At 41.3% G+C, this 26,693-nt stretch overlaps 1 protein-coding gene across 1 annotated transcript in view; it reads right to left on the bottom strand.

The window, feature by feature from the left end:
* The window catches only part of LOC139415370 (fibronectin type III domain-containing protein 1-like), a 79,690-nt gene that overhangs the window by 11,110 nt on the left and 41,887 nt on the right, over positions 1–26,693 (bottom strand). The window contains exons 14-17 of the mRNA XM_071163471.1: positions 23,581–23,613; positions 22,223–22,357; positions 16,859–17,095; positions 10,358–10,466 (exon numbers count right to left, since the gene is read on the bottom strand). Coding sequence (XP_071019572.1) covers positions 10,358–10,466; positions 16,859–17,095; positions 22,223–22,357; positions 23,581–23,613 — 514 coding nt within the window. The remainder of the gene's footprint in view (positions 1–10,357; positions 10,467–16,858; positions 17,096–22,222; positions 22,358–23,580; positions 23,614–26,693) is intronic.

Genomic DNA, 26,693 nt, shown 5'->3' with positions numbered 1-26,693 from the left:
TGCAGCAGTCCACCACTCTCCTTCTTGATCAAATAACCCTTACACAGCCTGGAGTTGTGTTGGGTCAGTGTCCTGTTGAAAAACAAATGATAGTCCCACTGAGCGCAAACCAGATGGGATGGCGTATCACTGCAGAATGCTGCGGTAGCCATGATGGTTAAGTGTGCCTTGAATTCTAAATAAATCACAGACAGTGTCACCAGCAAAGCACCCCCACACCATCACACCTCCTCCTCCATGCTTCACGGTGGGAACCACACATGTGGAGATCATCTGTTCACCTACTCTGCATCTCACAAAGACACGGCGGTTGGAACCAAAAAATCTCAAATTTTGACTCATCAGACCAAAGGACAGATTTCCACCAGTCTAAAGTCCATTGCTCGTGTTTCTTGGGCCAAGCCAGTCTCTTCTTATTATTTGTGTCCTTTAGTAGTGGTTCCTTTGCAACAATTTGATCATGAAGGTCTGATTCACGCAGTCTCCTCTGAACAGTTGATGTTGAGATGCGTCTGTTACTTGAACTCTGTGACGCATTTATTTGGGCTGCTATCCAAGGTCCTGTAATTTTTTATCCTATGCAGCAGAGGTAACTCTAGGTCTTCCTTTCCTGTGGCGGTCCTCATGAGAGCCAGTTTCATCATAGCACTTGATGGTTTTTGAGACTGCACTTCAAGAAAATTTAAAAGTTCTTGAAACTTTCCAGATTGACTTGACCTTCATGTCTTAAAGTAATGATGGACTGTTGTTTCTCTTAGCTTATTTGAGCTGTTCTTGCCATAATATGGACTTGGTATTTTACCTAATAGGGCTTTCTTCTGTATACCACCCCTACCATGTCACAGCACAACTGATTGGCTCAAACGCATTAAGAATGAAAGAAATTCCACAAATTAACTTTCACTAAGGAACACCTGATAATTGAAATGCATTCCAGGTGACTACCTCATGAAGCTGGTTGAGAGAATGCAAAGAGTGTGCAAAGCTGTCATCAAGGCAAAGGGTGGCTACTTTGAAGAATCTCAAATACAAAACATTTGTTGATTTGTTTAACACTTTTTTGGTAACTACATGATTCCATATGTGTTATTTTATAGTTTTGATGTCTTCACTATTATTCTACAATGTAGAAAGTGTGGACTAAAGTGGACTAATGACAAAATATTGTTTTTTTGTGAATTATTCATGCGCGTGTGCGTGTGCTCATGCGCGTGTGTGTATGTGGAGACGAGGGGTAGGGTTGCTGCAGTGCAGAGAAACTGAAATGTATACATGCCTTTAGATGGATCCTTACAGACAGCCACACCCAGACTCAGGTGAACCTTTCATGAACAATTATAAACTGTCAATCACTCTACCCGCTTTTCGTACACAACGTTTTTACTCATGAATGTACACACACGCACAAGTCATATGCAGTCATGCACAAACAGACAGACACACAAACCACAGAGCAAGAGCAAATGCATGCACAGTAGGCTTCTACATTCCAAAGTTATGTATTTAGGAACATCGGTCTGTGCGTGTGCTCGTGTCTGTGTGTGTCCCCGCAGTGACAGTGGATGAGTGTTTAAGGGAGTGTGTGTGATGTTCGTGGGACAGTTCATCAAGATTGTGTGTGTGTGTGACAGAAACAAAGTGTGCTGATTTGCGTAGGCCTACATATGTGCATGGCTAACACCTGAGCGTGAACCGTTGGCTCGGGTCTGAATCGTTGACTTGGGTCTGGCACCATGGAGGGAAAGCTTTATGGCTACTTGGAAGAGCTAACAAACGCACACCACCCCCTGCCAGACCCTGTGTCTCCCTTAGACACCCTGCTCTGTTTAACACCCAGAGCTGTGTGTGTGTGTGTGCATTTGCGTGTCTGCCTGTTACAGAGCTGTCAGGTTTCCTGCTCGTGATTTATCGACACAACTGCTCTGCATTAAGTTTCCACTTTCTACAATGTAGAAAATAGTAAAAATAAAGAAAAACCCTTGAATGAGTAGGTGTATCCAAACTTTTGGCTGGTACATCATGTTTTCAGGATGATTTAAACGTGTTTTCAAACCTGCCTCTACCCAGTTAGCTCTGATTTACATCACTCTGAGGGCTTCTTAATAACTTACTGTATATAAGCATTGCAATACCACACAGTGCTGGTCTCTGACTGGGGCTGACATCACACACACATGCATAGAATTACACACACAGAGACAGACACAGTGAACACATGTTATGTGTCTAACATCACTGAGACCTACCGGGAACAATAATCATATAAACGCACATTCCAATACCCTATAGGTAGGCCCAAAAAATTGCCAAACATTTCAGCCACCCCAAGCCATATACGGTTCACTTTACTACCGTCTGGCCAATGGTACCGGAGCATCGGCTCTTGGACCAACAGGCATCGAGACAGCTTCTACCCCCAAGCCATAAGACTGATAAATAGCCAGACTGCTGAATAGTGAATTAATGGTACAATTCCTGACATTTAATCCTAGTAAAAATCACCTTATTTTAAGACAGATTATTGGTATAACTGAGGCAAGTTTGTAGGCCTCCTTGCTCTCAAACGCTTTTTCAGTTCTGCCTACAAATTTTCCATAGGATTGAGGTCAAGGCCAATACCTTGATATTATTGTCCTTAAGCCATTTTGCCACAACTTTGGAAGTATGCTTGGGATCATTGTCCATTTGGAAGACCCATTTGCGACCAAGCTTTAACTTCCTGACTGATGTCTTGAGATGTTGCTTTAATATATCAACACAGGAGCACGTGATGCCGCGGAGCTGTGCAGATGTTGACAAACCGAGCTCTTCAAAGTTATTCTATTTTTACCTAAATAACAACGTTGAAACATTATTGTAACATCGGCTGATAAATTGTCAAGTACTTACCTTCCCAAAGAGCCATGGACCTCCGACCGAGAGGCAAGAAGGACGACCAAAACGTTGTTGATTCCCAAGATAACGATAACGCTACAGCTAGCAAGATTAGCATTAGCCCTCATAACTCAGACAACAGTTCCAGACTGTTGCTCTCAGCAGTCTCTTGCGAGCCTGCCGACATGCTGGCTACTCTCCTCCGGGAAATTCAGGATTGTAACAGAGGTCTTTCTATGAAAATTTATAAGAAATCGGCTGAACTCCATTCTTCCATTGACGACCTGAAATCCTCCATGAATGATCTCCTTTTGTGAACGACTGAGGCAGAATTGTGCATTATCACATCATACCATCGCTCGACATGACCAGGTCTTGATACAACTGCAAAAGGACAATGCCTACCTCAAAAACAAGGTAGATCAGATGGAGAACCAGAGTAGACGTAGTAATATCCGTGTGGTGGGATTGAAAGAGGACAGCGAGGGCCGTGACCCGATCCGTTTCTTCACTCAATGGATCCCGGAGGTCCTAGGCATAATCAACTTCACCAAGCTGCTGGAAATCGAACGCGCCCACAGAACATCAGCGGCGAAACCCCGGCCAGATGAGCCCCCACGAGCCGTCCTGATCAGGTTCCTCCGTTTCCAAGACAGAGAGAAGATACTGCAACTCGCAAGAGCCAAAGGGGACATCACCATCGATGGAAAGAGGGTCAGCCTTTTCCCAGATATGAGCGCGGATCTCGCCAGACGTCGCAAGCAGTTCAGACCTGCCGCCAAAGCACTGAAGGAGAAGAACATGACCGGCTATCTCATCCACCTGCGCGGATGAAAGTTCAGTACAAAGGCCGAAGCCATCTCTTCAACACACCGGGAGAAGTCCACACTTTTTTCAAAGAACTGAGCAACGTCTGAGCCAGGACGGTCTCACTGGGGGATAAAATGCAGTTAGTTTGTTTTCTCTTATCCGGACTGAACTGCTGGTATCTCCCGGTCACTATAATTGATTTGTACATTTTCAACTAACCGTATCTTTCCGGGGTGAGTTCTATTACATTTACATGAGAGTATATTTTGGTTTAGTCCATATCCACTGGGCGAAGCAATAAGTGGGCTTAGGCCCACTGCTTTCCCCCTCATTTATGTTAATCTTTCGAAAAGAGACTCAAGCAGCCCTTACCGTGGGCAGTAAATATTCAGCCATAAATATCTATTCACAACATTTGTTTTCAACTTAGAGAGCTCGCAGGTTTTAGTTTACGCCAAGGTTTAGCTAGTTAGAGCAAGATGGAAAGCAGCAACGTATCTCTACAAGGGTATTCATTTTGGGGCGGTAGGGTAGCCTAGTGGTTAGAGTGTTGGAGTAGTAACCAGAAGGTTGCAAGTTCAAACCCCTGAGCTGACAAGGTACAAATGTCATTCTGTCATTCAAATGTCATTCTGCACCTGAACAGGCAGTTAACCCACTGTTCCTAGGCCGTCATTGAAAATAAGAATTTGTTCTTAACTGACTTGCCTAGTAAAATAAAAAAATTAATGTTTGATTGTTGTTTTAGTCTGACAATCGGGGTGGGTGGGATTTTTATTATTATTTTTTTCCTTTTTTCTATGTTTATTGTTTCCTTCCTAAAGAGACACATAGGTCTGCATATGACACATAATTATCTGCATATGATAGATTTCCATTCAGTTACATATTTGAAACCTAACCTATGCTTAATCCACTAAAATATGTCACATTCAACGTAAAAGGCCTTAACAGCCCGATTTAAAAGGAAAAGAGTCTATACATACCTTAAGAAATGAAAGGCTGACATTGTGTTTTTACAATAAACACATCTTACAGCCAGTGAACACAAGAAATTGAAGACGGAATGGGTAGGACAAGTTTTTGCATCCTCTTTTAACTCCAAAGCAAGAAGAACTGCAATTTTGATAAGTAGAAACATCCCCTTCTGCTCTAACAACACCATCTCTGATCCCTCTGGAAGGTTTGTTTTGGTGCAGGGGCATATGTTTTCAGAGTCTTGGATCCTATTGAATATTTATGCTCCTAACTTCGATGACCATAGGTTTATTCAGAATGTCTTCCTTCAGGTCGCTCAAGCACCACCAGGATGGCTACTGGTTGGAGGATATTTACATTTTTGCTTAGATACAGTTCTTGATAGGTCTTCTGATAAACCCTCACATCTTACCAAAGCCGGCAAGCTCACCATATCATTCATGAAAGATCTCAATTTACTAGACATCTGGAGACAGTTGCACCCACAGGATAGGGACTACTCTTTTTATTCACACCCACACAAGGCACACACACGCATAGATAACTTTTTACTTTCGACACAACTGTTTCATAGAGTGTTAGATGTCGAGTATCTCCCCAGATTGCTTAGTGACCATTCTCCTCTGGTATTATCAATCTCCATTTCTACCAAGGTAAATGGAGCATATAGATGGAGACTAAATTCTACACTCCTAAAGCTGAATTTTGTGCATTCATCAAAGAGCAGATCAATATTTTTACTTTGACAAACAAACCCTCCGCTCCTGACAGCTTCATTCTTTGGGACACATTGAAGGTCTATCTGAGGGGACAGATTATTTCCTATACTAAAGGGCTGAAGAGAAAATACGGTGCGGAACTGAGTGCCCTTGAATCTGAAATCTCAGAGCTAGAGAAAACCTACCAAAGAGGCCCGACTAAAGATCTATACAGGCTTTTGGTAAATAAAAAATAAATAAATATATAATAATAAATAAATAAATAAAAACTTAAATATATTATTCTGAACACATATCAAGCTGAGAGGGCCATCACTAAATCCAAACCGCGTTATTACGAGCTTGGAGAGAAAGCTCACAAAGTATTGGCATGGCAACTGAAAGCAGAGGAAAGTAAGAGGACAATTAATGCCATAGACACTCTTACTAATGAGATATATTTCGACCCTACTGAAATTAATAATACTTTTAAGAAATAATGAAGACCTCTACACTTCCCAATCAAGCGATGATCTATCAGAGATCGACTCCTTTCTCTCCTCTCTCAACCTCCCATGCCTGTCAGGGGAAGACAGCGAGCGCCTGAGTGAACACTTCTCAGTTCCTGAATTGTTGGAGGCCATTAAATCCTTACCTTCTAATAAATCTCCTGGGGAGGATGGCTTCCCTCGAGAGTTCTATAAAGAATTTAGGGAGCTGTTGGTCCCCTACCTTATGGAGGTACTTAAAAAAGCCTCCTATAGACCAATCTCTCTCCTTAACACAGATTGTAAACTGGTCACCAAGATGCTATCTAAGAGACTGGAGTCATGTCTTCCCCTGTTGGTCAACCCAGATCAGACTGGCTTCATAATTAATAGATTGTCCTCCAATAATCTCAGAAGGTTCTTTGATATAATTCACCTTGCTAACAAAAACAAAATACCTAGTGTCGCAGGTAATCCAATGTCTCGTTATTATTTTTTTCTTATTGTATGTTTGTATATATAATTATAATTCTTTTTTTGTTACGCTCGTCTGTTACTGTCACTTTGTCCTATCGTTGTCTAATATCTTTTCACTTTTGTTTTGAATGTTCTTAATTGGAAAATGCAAAAATAAAATATTCAAAAAATATATATATATCAACACAATTTTCCTCCTCATGATGCCATCTAGTCTGTGAAGTGCACCAGTCCCTCCTGCAGCAAAGCACCCTAGCAACATGATGCTGCCACAGTTGGGATGGTGTTCTTCGGCTTGCAAGCTTCCCCCTTTTTCCTCCAAATATAACGATGGTCATTATGGCCAAACAGTTCTATTTTTGTTTCATCAGACCAGAGGACATTTCTCCAAAAAGTATGATCCTTGTCCCCATGTGCAGTTGCAAACTGTAGTCTGGCTTTTTTATGGTGGCTTTGGATTTTCTTCCCTGCTGAGTGGCCTTTCAGGTTATGTCGATGTAGGACTCGTTTTACTGTGGATATAGATACTTTTGTACCTGTTTCCCCTAGCATCTTCACAAGGCTTGTTGTTCTGGGATTGATTTGCACTTTTCGCACCAAAGTACGTTCAACTCTAGGAGACAGAACGCGTCTCCTTCCTGAATGGTATGATGGCTGCATGGTCCCATGGTGTTTATACTTGTGTATTATTGTTTGTACAGATGAACGTGGTACCTTCAGGCGTTTGGAAATTGCTCCAAGGATGAACCAGACTTGTGGAGGTCTACCTTTTTTTTCTGAGGTCTTGACTGATTTCTTCTGATTTTCCCATGCTGTCAAGCAAAGAGGCACTGAGTTTGAAGGTAGGCCTTGAAATACATCCACAGGTACACCTTCAATTGACTCAAATTATGTCAATTAGCCTATGAGAAGCTTCTAAAGCCATGATATCATTTTCTGGAATTTTCCAATCTGTTTAAAGGCACAGTCAACTTAGTGTATGTAAACTTGTGAACCACTGGAATTGTGAATTATAAGTGAAATAATCTGTCTGTAAACAATTATTGGAAAAATTGCTTGTGTCATGCACAAAGTAGATGTCCTGACCGACTTGCCAAAACTATAGTTTGTTAACAAGAAATTTGTGGAGTGGTTGAATAATGAGTGTGACTCCAACCAGTGCATGTAAACTTCCGACTTCCAACTGTACAGACCATATACACACACACTACATTGTCACTCCCACACAAAACCCTCACACATTCAGAAACACTACAAACACACACACACACACACACACACACACACACACACAATACAAACGCCAATGGTGATCGTGTTGTTTAAGGACAATAATTTTTTTTATGAGCATGGCCTTATTTCTATTACACATTTTATGCACTGCAGTGCTACCTAGCTGTAACTTATGCTTTGATTACTACATTCATTCTCTGATCCTTTGATTGGGTGGACAACATATCAGTTCATGCTGCAAGAGCTCTAAGAGGTTGGAGGACGTCCTCCGGAAGTTGTCATAATTACTGTGTAAATCTATGGAAGGGGGTGAGAACCCTGAGCTTCCTAGGTTTTGTATTGAAGTCAATGTACCCCGAGGAAGACGGAAGCTAGTTGAGGCTACTGTCAAGACTTTCCCTCCAAGGTGAGGATCAAAGAGAGCCCTCCTCTCTCTCTTGAGAGTGGAATGTCTGAGTGTTACAACAGAGAGAAGCGTTGCAGTATTTTAACATCAAAAGATGGGATATTGAAACAATATTTCTAAAATAAATAATGTGGGAAATGGTTGTTGGGGCTCCAATCAATAATCATGTCAAATCAGTTGTTGTTTTGTGATATCTTTAAGGATGGTTTAACTAAATAACTGTATCTCTGAAAGTGTACGCATTCAAGGGGTCAGGTTTACATCTAAATGTGGTTAAACTTATATGATTAAATATGAAACTATTTGTGAAAAGATAGCAAGATGATTTTAGCCTTCGAAATGAGATAAAATTTGTCATTGAAAGTTTTACCCAGTCAGTAACCACGTCCATGTGAGCACAGACATTATGTCAACAGGATGGAATGCCCCATTTTTCCAGAGTGCATAAAAGGACTACTAATGAAATTGACCACAGACCGAAAAATGCCGGGTCGCTGCCGGTGTGGTAAGTGATCCTAGCTGTACCTTGAATAATCAACCATTGAGACCAGAGAACGTGAGGATTTGGTCCACACTTTATGAAATGGATTAAAAACTACAAGTCCAAAAAATGGTAAGACCCTCTGAAACTCTTGAGTGAAGAAGATGAAGACTACACAGGAACATTCAGTCTGCAGCTGTTTAAGTACTGTTAGCCTAGGAAACTTGACCGAAGACAAAGCACAGTTTCCTTTCACCACCATAGAAACCTCTAAAAGATCTATTCTAACAAGCCTCTCTGAACACCGTGTGGTACACCTCTGGAGGAACCGTTCTAACAGACACTGTTAGACCTAGAAGCTACAACCACAAAGGAGTCTCTGGTTGACAAACTTCTATCAAACTACTCTCCACAGACGGAACGGGCGATTTCAACAGAGAGATGACAAAGATATACACACGCACATATATACATTGCAATTATTTTCGAATGAGCGGTCGTTCATGTGCCAAGTATTCATATTACTATTGTTAGGTTCTTATTTTTCAGAGTAAATAACTTGCGGACACTAGAGAAGCTTTAACCAACTTTAATTCTTCCCAGAGATTCTGTACAGCTGTAATCAGACAAACCAACATTTGTCCCATCCAGATATTTATATCCCACTTACGACACTCCCTCCCTCCCTCCAATCCTTACAGTCTCTCCCTCTCCTTTACACGCCCCTCCCTTTTCATTGTGTACCAAGCCGCCATATCGGGTTAGTCCACTAAGGACTTCCCATTGTATTATGTTAGTAATCAACGTATAATCTATCCTTTGTGTGTGATTATGTCCTTCTGTGTGATTATTTAGTTAGTTAGTAAATAAATAATTAAGCCAATTTGTGTATCGCTGAATCGGCATTTAGACTGGGGTTCATGCAGATTTGAAGTCAACGACGTTCAGAACGAGACTGATATGAGATAATAATAATTCATGGATGACTAATATGATAACGATATATTCTGATATATTTTTGAGGTAATTCGGGAAACGGTAACTCATTAAACAAACTTTTTCCGTTGTACCCCAAGTTACTAATGAGTTAATTGTTACTTGATTCATTTAATAATTAAACATAGTTAATTGATTTGATAAAATAGCCATCATCACATTAATGATAGTCACGTCACGACATTACTGTAGACCTTCATAGCAAAGCAGTGTGTTTTAACCAATTATTTGGTGATGTGAATATATTTAGTGTAGTATTATCTGAAAAGTTTTTTTTTCTGAAATCCACTAAGGAGGATGGACCTCCCTTTCTTCCTTTGAGGACCCTCTGCTGACATATACGCATACCGGCACGATACAAACACAAATACATACACACATGCACACCCTCACACACACTTTTACACTCATCATATGCTGCTGCTACTCTGTTCTTTATTTTACTCTAATTATTACTGTATCTATCCGGATGCCTAGTCACATTACCTTGCCTTCATGTACATATCTACCTCAAGTACCTTGTATCTCTGCACATTGATCCTGTACTGGTACTCCCTGTATATACTGTAGCTTCATTCTTGTCTATTTTATTTGATTCATTTCATGTTAGTTACTATTTTATGTCGTATTATTATTTTTAAACGCTGCATCGCTGGGAAAGTTTCATAAGCGAGCAATTCACTGTAAAGTCTGCGCAAGCTGCATTCTGCGCATGTGATGAATACATTTTGATTTGATTTATAGTTATAAATACTTACACACAGACGCAAACACGCAGGCAAACACCTCCCCAGACGCACACTCATGGGTAAAGAATATATGAGCCGTAACATCTCGCAAATCCTTTGTTTGTATAAGCAGCCCATTGTGAAAGACGCCATAAACACTCTCACACACACAGAGAGCATATTCTCACCTGGAGTTAGGTTTGAGGTTTTCAACAGCCAGATGTGAGCCGCTGGATGCACTGGAGGACCACCTGTTGTTAAGGACGTCATCGTATGAGGCACTGTGGACCATGTAGCCTGCAGGGGTCACACACAAGGCGTGGGTCAGGGGCCAAATGTCACCAGAGGTTAGAGGGATCAAACATTGAGGGATCAAACATTGATCCATTTTAAAGTTTGAGAAGGAGAAATCGAATGTGTCCATGTTGGTTTTGATGTGTAGCCCAAGGTAAGGGTGGTCTGATGTTAGAGAGGAAATATTTAATTTGACAGGAGAGTGATTGGAGGCAGAAGAACGATCCCAACTAATTTGAGGTATCAGTGGTTTTAAACTAGAGACAGCCACAGTAAGTCACATTGTGGATCTGCTAACCACTACACATACAGAGACAATCTGTTTCTCTGTTTCTCACCTCTTGTTTTGCCTCCTCTCACACACAGAAGGGTAAACTTCCATAAAGCCCCAGGCCAGTACGCGAGTACTGAGGTCATGGAATGCTCAGATCATGCCACTCAGCCAGTGGAAACTCTACAAGGGCGGTGCTCCCTGCCACATCTAGCTCCTATGTGTTCATATTTTTTCTGGAGCCTGGCCAACACAGCTGGCTCAAGGTGGAGGGGAGGAGGAGGAGGGAACCACTACCACAGGCACCACTCTTGCTCTCTGATTGTGTTGATCCCTCTTTCTCTCCCTCTCTTTCATTTTTTCTCTATGACTATATTTTGTAATCAGAAGTGTGAAAACAGAAGCACTGTTGCAGCCTGTCACTCACTTATCCTTCTCTCCTCACTCTTTCATTCTCTCTCAACCCTGCTGCCTCTCTCTCCCTCTCTTTCTTCCCTCTTTACTTTGCTCATCTTTCTGACAACGCAGCCCATAAGGGAATAAAAATTAGAAAACGTGAAATATTTCAATATTGTAATATATTACAAAATGTGTTTACAAGGTATATATAAATGTATGTAAAATGTATATCACAATATATATTAAATGCATCGGGAAATGTATTTAACGTATTTCAAAATACAATCTGAAGTACATTGAAAATGTATTTTAGAATATATTTTCAGATACATTTTCACATGTATTTATCAAATTATTTAGTAAAAATGTTTAGAAAGACTTTGTTGTGTTTTTCTTTATTTTTACTATTTTCTACATTGTAGAATAACAGTGAAGACATCAACACTATGAAATAACATTTATGGAATCATGTAGTAACCAAAAAATGCATTTTATATTTTAGATTCTTCAAAGTAGCCACCCTTTGCCTTGATGACAGCTTTGCACACTCTTGACATTCTCTCAACCAGCTTCATGAGGTAGTCACTTGGAATGCATATCAATTAACAGGTGTGCCTTGTTAAAAGTACATTTGTGGAATTTATTTCCATCTTAATGCGTTTAAGCCAATTAGTTGTATTGTGACAAGGTAGGGGTGGTATACAGAAGATAGCCCTATTTGGTTAAAGACCAAGTCCATATTATGGCAAGAATAGCTCAAATAAGCACAGAGAAATGACAGTCCATCATTACTTTAAGACATGAAGGCAAGTCAATGTCAAGAACTTTTAAAGTTTCTTCAAGTGCAGCCACAAAAGCTATCAAGCGCTATGATGAACCTGGCTCTCATGAGGACCGCCACAGGAAAGGAAGACCTAGAGTTAGGATAAGAAATTACAGCACCAGAGTTCAAGTAACAGACACATCTCAACATCAACTGTTCAGAGGAGACTGTGTGAATCAGGCCTTCATGTTTGAATTGCTGCAAAGACACCACTACTAAAGGACACCAATAATAATATAATAATAAGAGACTTGCTTGGCCCAAGAAACACAAGCAATGGACATTAGACCGGTGGAAATCTGTCTGATGAATCCAAATGTTAGATTTTTGGTTCCAACCGCTATGTCTTTGTGAGACGCGGAGTAGGTGAATGGATGATCTCCGCGTGTGTGGTTCCCACCATGAAGTTTTGCACCGTGAAGTTTTTGTAGGTGTGATGGTGTTACGGGTGCTCTGCTGGTGACACTGTCAGTAATTTATTTAGAATTCAAGGTACGCTTAACCATCATGGCTACCACAGCATTCTGCAGTGATATGCCATCCCATCTGGTTTGCGCTTAGTGGGACTATCATTTGTTTTTCAACAGAACACTGACCCAAAACACACATCCTGGCTGTGTAAGGGCTATTTGACTAAGAAGGAGAGTGATGGAGTGCTGCATCAGATGACCTGGCCTCCACAATCACCTGACCTCAACCCAATTGAGATGGTTTGGGATGAGTTGGACCGCAGAGTGAAGGAAAAGCAACCAAGTAAGTACTCAGCATATGTGGGTACTCCTGCAAGACTGTTGGAAAAGCATTCCAGGTGACTACCTCATGAAGCTGGTTGAGAGAATGCCAATAGTGTGTAAAGCTGTCATCAAGGCAAAGTGTGGCTACTTTTAAGTATTTCAAATATCAAGTATATTTTGATTTGTTTAACACTTTTTTGGTTACTACTTGGTTACTACTTGATTCCATATGTGTTATTTCATAGTTGTGATGTCTTCACGATCGATCTATTTTACTTCACAGATTGATACCGTTCTAATGTGATCGCAGATCCCCATGGTAGATACATAATTGTCAGTGGTAGGCTGCTCAATACGAACATACTTTTTGTTAATATTTATGCTCCTAATTGGGACAATGGTGATTTTTTTCAAATCACGCCCCTGTTACTATGGAAGCAGTCTTTCAAACTGTTGACAATCTGCGAGTGAACGCCTTGGCGGCTCAATACTCAACTGCTCGGTAATGAACACTTTGTCAATTTTGTTTTGAGTCAAATCGACTTTCATGGTCACAAATAGGACCCCAAACATCTCTGCGTCTACTCTTTGGGAAACCTTGAAAGCTTATATCAGAGGTGAAATTATTTCCTGCACCACACTTGAGAACAAACTGAAAAAGGATAGGCTATCTATGTTAACACACTGTATTGCCTAATTAGATTACATTTATGCCGTTTCACATTCTCCTGCTATTTATTTGGAACGTTTAACTTTGCAAGCAGAATTTGACACATTATTTCCAGACCAAGTTACTGAACTACTTATCAAGTCTAGGTGCACTTACTATGAACAAGGAGATAAAGCCAGTAAATTATTAGCTCACAAGTTACGTCAACTATCATCATCATTTCAGATTCCTAAAATTCGTACATCGTCTGTGATATCATTAGACTCTAGGGGGATCAATGATGAGTTCAAGAGATTTTACCAGTCTCTATATACTTCTGAAAGTAATGCGGATACATTCCACTCACTTGCTGTGCCTTCGGTCAGACGGGATTTGGTAAAAAAATTAGAGCATGTTTGGGTCAGGTGTTCCATTCCTCATTTCAGAGTAAGGCAAGAAGTTGAAGAATTGTCTAATGCTGTCAAATCCCTTTAATCTGGGAGAAGCTCAGGGCCTGATGGCTACTCAGCAGAGTTTTATAACAAGTTTATCTCCAAAATAGCCCATATTCTAATTGAAATGATAAATGAAGCATTTGTAAATGGTGCTCTCCCACAGATTCTCACTCAGGCAACCATTTGTCTTATTCTTAAAAAAACTAAGACCCTCTTGACTGTGTATCATACCGTACAATTAACCTGCTAAATTTTGACTATAAAATTCTAGCCAAACTTCTGGCAACGCGTCTGGAAACAGTCCTCCCATCAAATATCTCTTCGAATTTATTAAAAATAGACACTCATTCTTCAATCTTCACCAATGATTTAATATTATATATAATCCTTCTGTCGCCAATACCTCTGAAGCCATTATATCCCTGGATGCGGAGAAAGCGTTTGACCGGGTGGAATGGAAATACCTTTTTTTACGCTCTAAATAAATTTGTCTTTGGCTCCAAATCCATGACTTGGATATGACTTCTGTACTCATCCCGTCAAGCCTCTGTCAGGACTAATAACACTCAATCAGATTGCTTCCCTTTTTAACGATCGACACGCCAGGGTTGCCCTTACTGTTTGCCCTCGCTATAGAACCACTTGCAATAGCACTTCGCTCCAACCCCCTCATCAAAGGTATAGTCAGATACGGACACAAACAAAAACTGTCTCTATATGCAGAGGATTTATTATTATACATATCCAACCTTTCTGTCTCTGATCCTGCTGCCCTTGCCACTTTCGCATCCTTCGGTCACTTATCAGGGTAAAAACTGAATCTCAGTAAAAGCGAATTGATGCAGCTTAATATGGCCGCATAAAATTCCCCTTTACATAACTTGCTATTTAAAATTGCTCACAGTAGATATATTTATCTCGGGGTACATGTCACAATCCGATTTGAAAACCTTTTTCATGCCAACTTTGCTCCTCTTTCAACCTGTACTAAGGACGATTTGGAACGCTGGTCTTTGCTACACCTCTCCTTAGTCGCAATAATTAATTATATTAAAAGGAATACTCTCCCTAAATTCTTATATCTCTATCAGTGCCTTCAGATTTTTCTTCCCAATACATTTTTCAAAAAGATCGATGGCCTAATACTGCCCTTTATATGGGACAAAAAGCACCCCAGGATACAAAAACAGCTTTTGCAGAGGCCCAAACCAGACGGCGGTCTAGCTCTACCGGATTTCAGATTCTATTATTGGGCCGCTAACATTAGGATCATTCAGTACTGGTTGCAGAGCAGAGAGATATTCCCACCCCCAATTTGGCTCGAGATGGAGGTCGACCGGCATCATTGTCTTCCCTCGCTCACTCCTCCGTTACAGGCCCTTACTCCTCCTTCACCAAAAATATATGTGTCATTTTTCCCAGATGTGGTAAATTCCCATTTCCCACTTGGTTATGAACGCACCATAACACCGCTAACCATACACTGTAGAGCCATATAATTACCACTCATTGGAAGGACAAAGCCTAGACCTACACGTTGACATATTGTGGAGCATTGTACAATGTATAATTTGTTAACATTTTTACAGCCTAGCGCCCGTGATACTAAAGGCACGTACTAGTCACACTTTTTATTACATTTTTTAAGAGGGGAAAATGTGTTTTTTATAAAGTTGAACTTGTGCTCTTTATGACAGAATGTTAAAATTAGGTGACATCCAACAGATTTTTTTTTTATACTCACCATCACAATTTAAATTACTTATATCACTGGCAAAGTTTTGGCTTGGTGACCCCAAAAAAATTCTCCATTGATCAATATGTAAAGAGTAATTTAGGAAGGCGAATTAGGAACCCCTTTGGCCACCATGTAGACAGATGTCATAGCCATGCCTTTCTGGAATATTGTCAGGCATAACAAACAGTACATGCATTTGAGGAAATGCAAGGCACTGAATCCATTTTAGCAAAGACGTTAAATACTGTATATTGAAATGAGAGAGAGATCGAAATAGTGGGAAAGAGAGAGAAAGTGGTGCGGGTCTGCGATACTATGTGGTTTAGACATCAGAGAATGGCCCAGCCCACTCCAGGACTAGGAGCTTCTGTTGGCCAGCCAAAGGCAACAGCTTCTCTCTGGATGACTGAACCCATGTCTCTGACTGAAGCACTGTTCACGAGTCACACTCACTACACACTGGATCCCTCAATCTATCAAATATAGTTTTACAGTACTCAAAACTCAGTTACTGACATCTAAAACATTGGGGGTTGGGTGATTCCCTAAAATCTAACGAGCAGCTGACTAGTTAGTGTCACACCCTGATCTGTTTCACCTGTCTTTGTGATTGTCTCCACCCCCCCCCCTCCAGGTGTCGCCCAGCTTCCCCATTATCCCCTGTGTATTTATACCTGTGTTCTCTGTTTGTCTGTGGCCAGCTTGTTTTGTTTCGTCTATCATACCAGTGGTTTTCCCTCTGCTCTGGTCTCACGAGTGTTCCTGTTTCCTAGTTTCCCCGTTGTTGACCATGCTGCCTGCCCTGACCCTGAGCCTGCCTGCCATCCTGTACCTTTGCCCCACCAATCTAGATTACTGACCTCTGCCTGCTCTTGACCTATTCTTTTGCCTGCCCCTGTTCGAATAATAAACTTTGTTATTTCGATACTGTCTGCACCTGTGTCTTACCTTAAACGTGATAGTTAGATTATGTCTGCTGACCTGCTATGATCCTTTGAAAAGCATAACAAATGGGTCAGGATAGAAAAGTTGAAGTCATACATAGGCTACGTTTACAGAGGCATCCCATTTCTGATATATTTTCCACTAATATGTCTTTTGATCAATCACATCAGATATTTTCACATCAGATCTTTTTAAGAGCTGATCTGATTTGTCAAAAGACTAATTAGTGAAAAAAGATCAGAATAATTGCAGCATAAGTGCACACTAACTGCTTGAAGCACTGACAGAATACTCTTCACACCTCTCACATTGTATCTACAGTACACCCCACTATGTGGCCAAGCTTGCTAGTCACCCTGCGTGACATTGTGGTCCACTCACCTGACACCATGTCATCCTTCAGTGGGATGGCCCAGTCCAGGATGACGAATGAGTGACAGCCTTCCATGGCGACCACCGTGATGTTGTGGGGCTTGTTTTTGGGCGGCTGTTTCTGATTAGTAGCCAGGCTGTCTTTCTTGAGCAGGTTTTCCAGGACGTCCACCTGTAGGTATTCCAGAGCCTCCGTCAGCGAGCACGGAGCGCCCGGATCCTTCTGGATGAAGTTCACATACGGAGCTGGAGAGAGGGATGGCAGGGAGGGATGGGAAAGCAGCAAGATGGTTGATCAATTGTGTACAATCTTTGCTGGGTTTACACACCAACCAAGAAACCCCTTGGGAGAGCACAATGTTTTCTTCAGTCTACATTTTTACTGAACACTAAAATTATTATGTTGAAGAGGCAGTGCAGCTAGATACATGTTTAAAAAAAAGACATTTCCACACTATGAGGTTGAAATTGTGAAAATTATGATCATGCCCAATCTGTTCAGGTGGGATGGAGTTTTTGGCCCAGATCATGACATCACATTCTGATGTGATCATTCTGACCAATGACCAGTCATCTTTTATTTGCTTATGTATCCTACTACTTTGAAGGTGTAGGCGGGGTAGGCTCTAGATTCTAAATGACCCTATTCGCCAATAAGGGTTGTGTATATAAATATACCGCCTTCAAATTTGCATCGACACGCCCACACACGATCAGACTGAGCAAAAGGACACTCAGGAAAATAATTTAATTTTGAGTTATTTTTATGATTTATTCAACACACAGTGATGATTTAAAATTATTTAATTAAAAAGACTGCATAGAGGTTTTAATACAAGATGGCAATGTTTTAACATCTGCTGGTGGGCAATAAAGTCTCATATTACAATATATTCCGTTTATAACTGAGTCTACTATGGTTCCCTCTGTCAGGAGTTCAGGAGAAGTCAGAGTGGGTGATCTTGTGTAGCATAACAGGTCGTGTGAGACCCCTGGTCCCATCCTTCTTCCCCATTGGGTGATTTTCTGTCTGTATTTTTGTTGTTCTTTGTGTCCGTGGGAGCTACTGTAGTGCCAGTTGGATCCATACACAGCTGTGAACACTTCCAGAACTCCCAGAATTCTCAGTATGATTGGGATGGGAATGGGAATTTGGCTGGACTCAGTCCCACTCCACCACACGACTCGGGACAGGCAACTGTAGCCAACAGACACTGTCCAACAGGGCTACAAGGTTTCTACTCTCCTTTTTTTAAGAATACAATAGATTTGAGAACGTTTCAACTACATCTAATAATGTCCTTACAGCTACATTTCTGGACACTGATGTATGTGTCTGTCTGTGTATGTGCTTTTCTAGATGTATACATGTGTCTGTTTCCACATGGTATCTTACTTTTGAGATATTGTGTCTTCTATAGAGTTTCTATATCTATCTTTTGATCTACTACATTCTGAGGAAGTAGATGTAGTGCTCTTAACCCTTTCCTTTATGTTCCGGAACAGTTTGGAATCACTAAAATACTATTTCATGTAATTTTCCACCATGACCCTTCATCTACTTTCCTAAGTATGGGTCTCAAACTTGTAAAACATGTCATTTAAAAGAAAACTAAAAAAGTTGACCTGGTAGCGACATCCATAATGTTCTGGTTCAATTTGACCTGCAATCTGACCCCTGCAATTTGATCTTGACCTTGGTCTATTATAACCTTTGAACGGTTTGTCCTAGAAACAAGCTGATTTCACATACTGTAGACCTATATCTTATATCACATACTCTAGATATAAGTTTATGTATAATTTCAACTATGTTGCTGAGAGGCTGATCAATACTAATCAACACAACCCCTTCAAGACAATTTGACCTTTACCTTTGTTCTAGAGACAATTGGTATTCTGTGCAGTAAAGATCTATCCATGATGATCACAAGGATATACATTTGTTTTCCCTGTGACGTTCAGAGGCCGAGGGACAGTGATCTGAATTCTAGCAAAACATTTCATAAATGTCATAAAAATGTATGTAGTAATTTGATGGATTTACGAATTTGGTACAGTATTCAAACATTTGACTTAACATTTTTTACAGTTGGGTCTATCAACTCAGGGGGGAAAACATACGAAAGAGGACATTCTCAGCTACTGGAAAATACGTTTTGAGAGGTTAAAATCATATATTTATGAAATTGACCCGGAACATAAACGGTGTAGGCCAAATCGAACATAAGGGAAAGGATAACTTTATACTTTTCTTCCCTTTTGTAACACTCCATTGACTTAGATCATACGCTCTATACGAGTCTTCAGATAACATGTGTCGGCCTGTAAAGAGGAACCCAATACCCTTTGTCTGGCGCCAGTACAGTTGACTGACACGATTGGTCAATTGAGTTAGCATGGTCAAACCCACTCCAGATAGAGGAATGGTGGACGTGTCAGAAAGCTGGCTGCTGTGTTGGATCTGATATATTAAACTCGTAAATATGAGAGAGTAGGTCTCCTTGTTTGGCCGTCTGGGACCTCTCCTCTCACTGCTGATATCAGCGGGTTTCATATTTTTTCATTATTTCACTGTTATTCTTACTCTATTTCATTCTGTCTTAGGATTTCTATAACAGATGTAATGAGCTTCAGATGTGTTTGCTGTGCGTCCGCCGGCCTCGGCTCACAGGATAGTTTAGCTGGATTAGATGACCTGGTTCAGGGGCCAATGTTGTAATAACATTGTAATAATATGGTAATTAAGGAGACTTTCATCCAATGCTGTCAACACATAAGAATACACCATATTCAGTACACATGGCTCTGGTGTTTCAAGCATGGTGCACCAGCCAAACAATTGGAACCAATTCTGTTCCAATTGGTGGTACTGCCCAACTCAGGAGTGGGCAATAATTCCGTCTCGAGGGCCACATCGGGATTGCAAAATTAAGCAGAGGGTTCCACAGATTTCTTTGCAGACCGATTTGTTCGTCAAAAGCAATTTGCGGGCCAGAATAAGGGCAGTTATTTGAAAATGTTATAATGGACCTATTCTACATAATTTCTATCTATGTTAAACGTTTGTTTGGGCTCGCAGGCCGGATCCGCCGGTCTAACCGGTAAGCCTTGCTTGGAAGGCTGTCCAATGTCACTGACACATTTCGAACTCAGGTCCTCATATTGAAAAATACCAGTTAACACTGCAGTTACTGAGACCCGTCGGTTAGGGTACTGTCCGACTATGCCACGCCAACACATTCACATGGGAGATGTGAGTGGCGCTCCCTGACGGCTCAGCAAGAATGTACACATCATCATTAGGAGCCCAACAAACACAGAGAGGGAGGGAAGGAGAGAGAGAGAGGGTGATGGGGAATCAGAGATGTTGGTTTTATTCCTGTTCAGTGTGGGGGGGGGTTTCAGTCTGTTTTTCCAGCGATAGGAGTGGATGTGGATAAAGCAGACAGAGGAGGAGACAGACGAGGCCAAAGCAAGCACTTTAGAATGGTAAAGAGACAGCAGGACGCTTCAAGAGCAACTGAATGTAGTAAGCAACTTCTCCTTTTGGAAACAGCCTACGTAGCATTGATATGAGTCAGAAACATTTATTCTAGTTTCAAAATTGACTACAAAGTGCAAATAGGGTAATTTTGGTCATACAGTCAGTCTCGTCCAAAACAGATTTGCGAGATATTTAGGAAAAAATGGCATGTCACGGAATGAAAGGTACCGCAATAGCTTTCTTTGGGTTGGGTTTATTTCAATCCTGCCCACATGCCCACAGCTGGCAGTACCCAAGTAATCATTAAAATGGTGCACAGCTGCATGCGACCTGATCGTAATGCTCAGGGACCATCAGTAAATTACACAATGTACATGGGAAAATATTTTTTAATGTCAATGCCCTAAAAACCTTAAACCAACTATAACTTGTAGAAATGCATATAAAAATATTGAAAGCATTTCATGAGACAACTAAAAGGTGTGCAACATGAACATATTGTCTCATTTACATTGTGAAATGTATTGATGTTCCCTAACTAGCCCCAGTGTTAGGCTATGCAAAGCCAATCCAACTTTGCCACTGTCGCCCATGTCATGTGGACCCTGAACTGTCAAGACCCTGGCCCTTACAATGCGAGTGGCGTTGGGAAGTACAAAGGCCTACAGTGCGACCATTAGTTCTACCAACAACATTCTCAACTAACTCCGTTGTCTCCAAATCTCTAATCTGTCATAGTGACACTTTACATACAGACCCAGTCCCATGTATTATGTACACCATGACCAGAGAAGGGGGTTCCTCCTTGCAGATGCAAGTTTAGCAACCCTAGTGTGTCTTTGTTCCAGCCCAGCACTAACATTAATCATGCTCTTAAATCTAGACCAGGGACCTGGATTAGTTCAATCAGCTGTGTTAGTATTGGGCTGGAACAAAACCCAGCAAACAATGCAGACAGCTTTCCAGGACCATGATTGACTGTTAATCTCTGCAAGAGAGGGTCCCGGAGGGGTGAAACAACATTAGAGGTCATTTCAGGATATCGTCTGTTAGCTGAAAGAAGATACAACTCTGATGGTTCTGCCAGACCAATGCAAAGATGGCACTCCCTCACCTAAAGGGATTTTCCTTGGCCCAGGGGTAATCATGTAAATATAGGCGCTAGTCAAGAACTGTGAATGTATTTATGATGTGCGACTGAACGAGCCAAGATATAGAGAGCCAGAGTTCCTTTCTCCTCCGTGAAAGAAAACTGAACACACACCAAATAGGACTATAATTATTTATAAGGCTGAGACACACGTGTTGCACACAAGCGCGCGCACACACACACACACACACACACACACACACACACACACACACACACACACACTTAAAATGCGAGCACGCTCACTCAATCAAACACAAACGCATGCAGGTGTTTCAGCTGGATGCCTGGATGAACATTATTTATGTTACGAAAAAAAAACGGCCTTTCTCTTTGGCATTTAAAGGGACTTCACAGAAGCTCCCCCCCCCCATTATTATTATTATTTTTTTAAATCACTCACTACTGTATGACAGAAGACGTTAAGCTCTCTTTAAACTGAGATCCATCATATAGATAAGGGTAATGGGGTGTGATGACAGGGTTAAGTTCTCAGCAGTAAAGTCTAAATCCACAGAGGACAAGGTTAAGCTCTTAGACAGTGATGCTGAAATAACCGCAAGTGGTATGTTTCATCAACGTAAGGTGAGAGATAGATAGTCTGTCAAACTCAAACACAAACAGCTCAAACACACTTACGTGCATTCACCCAATCAGGTACACATACATGCAAGCAAGCATGCTCCCACACATTGCGCATACTACTGTTATCACTTTTCTCCATACCGTAGCCTACCTGTGAAGCGTTTCTTCCCGGTGAGGTCGAACTCATTGGAGGGGCTATTGTTGAAGGGCCTGGTGTCTGGTTCAGGAGTGGGGTGGTCTGTCGTGGTGGTGGTGGGGGGCAGCGTGGTCTGCCACAACAACTCATCTAGGAAAAAAAGGGACACAAACTAAATCCAAATACCACTGAATTTAGTCTGTGTGACATTTTGTATGTAGCACTAGACCTTTGTAATGGGCATGTAATAAGCATGCAATAGCTCTTGAAATGAGTGTGATATCATTGGAAATGACCTTGATGTTTTTTTCCTTTTAAAAGGCAAGTTCTTCATGTGTAATGTTTTGCTGCCAATATTTTTCCATTCCTGAGGCACCGGCTTTTGAACATCATGCCCGTTTCGCAGTAGATTACTGTAATGTTCATGGTTCTGAGCCTAACAAATGTGTAAGGATTAAGTCAGTGAAGTCATTCAAATCAATGAGTTACTTCCAGCAGCACCAGGCGTTCTGGCCTGTGGCGTGCCAACGGACCTCTGCATGACACCATCATGTGCCTCACACACAGCCTTGCAGGGAAACACTGAATATATTGAGATGCAATTTGTCGAGTAGTGCATATACGAGCAATAGTTTTCTCATGGCACTAATCAAACTATAACATCATGGCGTATGCTTACCAAACATAACGTAATCACAGTTCCTCCATTCACTGAAACCATGAATGACCATGCATTACCAGTATACCATAACATGACATGATACACTTTATATACTATATACAAAAGTATGTGGACACGCCTTCAAATTTGTGTTCGTTGGGAACTTCATGAGATGGGTTTCCATGGCCGAGCAGCAACACACAAGCCTAAGATCACCATCCACAATGCCAAGCGTCGGCTGGAGTGGTGTCAATCTTTGCTGATTTTTGATTGAGATGTTCGACGAGCAGGTGTCCACATACTTTTGGTTATGTAGTGTAAATCATCACACAAGTCATCATCACATGCAGCAACATCACAGAGCAGAACAGTACAGTAGAGCATGCCAGCGCATTCTCTCCGGGTTAGTAATGCAGTTCACAGACACTGTAGCGGTTGAGTTGAGTTGGCCAGATAAAACATCAGAAACACAGCCGATGATGGAAGGAACCCAAACCCAACCCAAACAAACACACAACCGACCATAGAAAAGACCACAGGCAAGGAAACATCAAATAGAGGAAACAGTCAACAAACAGATGAACTGATAGATAAACATTGAAAGAAACAATGCAGGCAGGCAGGCCCAGCCCTACGGCCGTCGGTACGTAGCCATTACTCAGCCAGGTACCTTCCTCAATGGCTAAAGCATCAGACAACATGGCAACCATACCCATAGAGTCCGTTTCCAGTCCCGAGGATTCCTCTGTAGGAGAAGTGAGACAGGCTATAGCATGACCAGAAACCACTGTACACACACACACACACACACACACACACACATAACACACACACACACAAATATACACACACATATAAACATGCAGCAACACTCACTTGTCTTTCTAGCTCCAGCACAAAGTTTCAAGTTGACGGTGGAAAAAAAATGGTGCACTGTTTTGGGTTAAAAAGGAAGTATTTCCTCCGTTATTTGTTCTTAGTCATCTCAATTGCCTTGTAGTAAACTCAAAACAACTGGGGATGGTTATTCCCTTAAACTTGCAAAAAAGGAGAATTCCGTTGGAAAACACAAGACTTATGGCTGTCTGCCTTTGAGTGTATGTTTGTTACAATAACCCCTATAAGAGCCTAATACTATGTATGTGTCTGAATGTGGGCTTTGTGTCCGTACTGTGTTAATCCCTACGGAACACTTAGGTCTAAGCCATAAAAGTGTGTTTGGACGTGTAAGAATATTCAAAGATAAATACACAACACAGAGGACTAAAGGTCAAGAGGGAATTAACGATCAATGGAAGATAGTTGTTTTTCTGTACTGGCGAATGAATGATCAATGGAAATAGTTTATTTGTCATGGGGAACTGAAGATTAATGGGTCAGGGACACGGGTGGAATTCCAGTCTGGGACTCATACCTACATGTGATGTGGCAAGTTCTCATTGGTCTGAATTGTCTATACGTTGAGCCTGAAACTGAATACTTGGCCATTGGCCCAATTTTACTGCAAGGAATTCTAATTGAACAACCACAGGCTAGGCTTGGGTATAAACTACATCCTGTCTCTTTGTTCAGAGGAGAAACATTGAGGCCAGGGAAGAATGACCATCTGCCATCTACTTTCCAGCATAACAACTATTGATTTGTTCTCTTTGAATAAATATATTTTTCTCCCCCTGATTTGCTTTGACGGTCTGTGTTATAGAAGAATAACACAAATTGCTAACAAGTGTGTGTTAATTGTGTGTCTTGTGGTAACTATAATTGTGTAGTGAGACTAACTGCTTAGCTCAGGGAATGGGTTAGGGTGTGGCTGGCCCAGATGTGGCTGGCCCTGATGTGGCTGGCCCTGATGTGGTTCCCATCAGATCTGGATTCAAATACTATTAAAAATAATACAAATAATACATGGCACCAAAAGAATAGTCCCAAAACTGCAAACCCTGCCCATCTTCAGGCTGGTTTATACTTTGTCTATCGACATGTATGGAGACAATTAGAAGTCTCACTGTTCAAAGCAACATTTAATTTATACTCCTGTGGAATGTCTGTAGACTGTCGCTACGACTGTCATTTTCCTTGCTGCAGGCAGATGAAAAAAGTTCAACTGTGACCCTGTTGCTGGGTCCGTTGCCATGGTTACCTGACTGAGACTGCAATGAGTGCACAAGTTCTAAAATTCCCAGGTAGAATGCCATGCTTTTATTTTGTCACAGTCATCGCACAATATTTTCTGTAATTAGCTTGCCATTAACTTGTAAATAATGATCTCGTTGTGAATTTATTTTCCTACAATAATGAATAAACATTTGCTAAATTTAAGAAGCTGGATAGATAGCTAGCTAACAAGCTAAAACTAAACCAAAACATTGTTTAGAAAGTTGATTTTAGTTACCTGGCTTGCTAGATTGACATATATAGTGCGTTTGGAAAGTTTTCAGACCACTTGACACATTTTGTTACAGCCTTATTCTAAAATGGATGCAATCAAATAAATCAATCGACACACACTGCCCCATAATGACAAAGCAAAAAACTGTTTTTTAAATATTTAGCAAATTTATAAAAAAACAAAAACAGAAATACCTTATTTACATAGGTATTCAGACCCTTTGCTATGAGACTCGAAATTGAGCTCAGATGCATCCCGTTTCTTCAACTGATTGGACATGATTTGGAAAGGCACACACCTGTCTATATAAGGTCCCACAGTTGACAGTGCATGTTAGAGCAAAAACCAAGCCATGAGGTTGAAGGAATTGTCTGTAGAAATCAGAGACGGGATTGTGTCGAGGCACAGATCTGGAGAAGGGTACCAAAAAATGTCTGCAGCATTGAAGGTCCACAAAAACACAGTGGCCTCCATCATTCTTAAATGGAAGAAGTTTGGAACCACCAACACTCTTCCTAGAGCTTGCCGCCTGGCCAAACTGAACAATCGGGGAAGAAGGCCTTGGTCAGGGAGGTGGCCAATAACCCGATAGTCACTCTGACAGAGCTCCAGAGTTCTTCAGTGAAGGACAACCATCTCTGCAGCACTCCACCAATCAGGCCTTTATGGTAGAGTGGCCAGCTGGAAGCCACTCCTCAGTAAAAGGCACACGAAAGCCTGGTTTGAGTTTGCCAAAAGGCACCTAAAGACTCAGACCATGAGAAACAAGATTATCTGGTTTGATGAAAACAAGATTGATCTCTTTGGCTTGAATGCCAAGCACAATGTCTGGAGAAAACCTGGCACCATCTCTACGGTGAAGCATGCTGGTGTTAGGATCCTGTTGGGGAGATGTTTTTTAGCGGCAGGGACTGGGAGACTGGCTATGATCCAGGAAAAGATGAACGGAGCAAAATACAAAGAGATCTTTGATGAAAACCTGCTCCAGAGTGCTCAGAACCTCAGACTGGGGTGAAGGTTCAACTTCCAACAGGACAACGACCCTAAGCACACAGCCAAGACAAAGCAGGAGTGGCTTCGGGACAAGTCTCTGAATGTCCTTGAGTGGCCCAGCCAGAGGCTGGACTTCAACCCTATCGAACATCTCTGAAGATACCTGAAAATAGCTCTGCAGCGACACTCCCCATCTAACCTGACAGAGCTTGAGAGGATCTGCAGAGAAGAATGGGAGAAACTCCCCAAATACAGGTGTGCCAAGCTTGCAGTGGTGTAAAGTACTTAAGTGAGAATACTTTAAAGTACTACTTAAGTTGTTTTTTGATTATCTGTAGTTTACTTTATTATTAATTATTTTTTTACAACTTTTACTTTTACTTCACTACATTCCTAAAGAACATTATGTTGTTTTTACTCCATACATTTTCCCTGATACCCAA

The sequence above is a fragment of the Oncorhynchus clarkii genome, chromosome 8 (assembly GCF_045791955.1).
Source record: "Oncorhynchus clarkii lewisi isolate Uvic-CL-2024 chromosome 8, UVic_Ocla_1.0, whole genome shotgun sequence".
In the NCBI taxonomy this organism is placed as follows: Eukaryota; Metazoa; Chordata; class Actinopteri; order Salmoniformes; family Salmonidae; genus Oncorhynchus; species Oncorhynchus clarkii.
The sequence above is the reverse complement of the archived record's forward strand: the minus strand, read 5'-3'. Positions and strand labels throughout refer to the sequence as shown.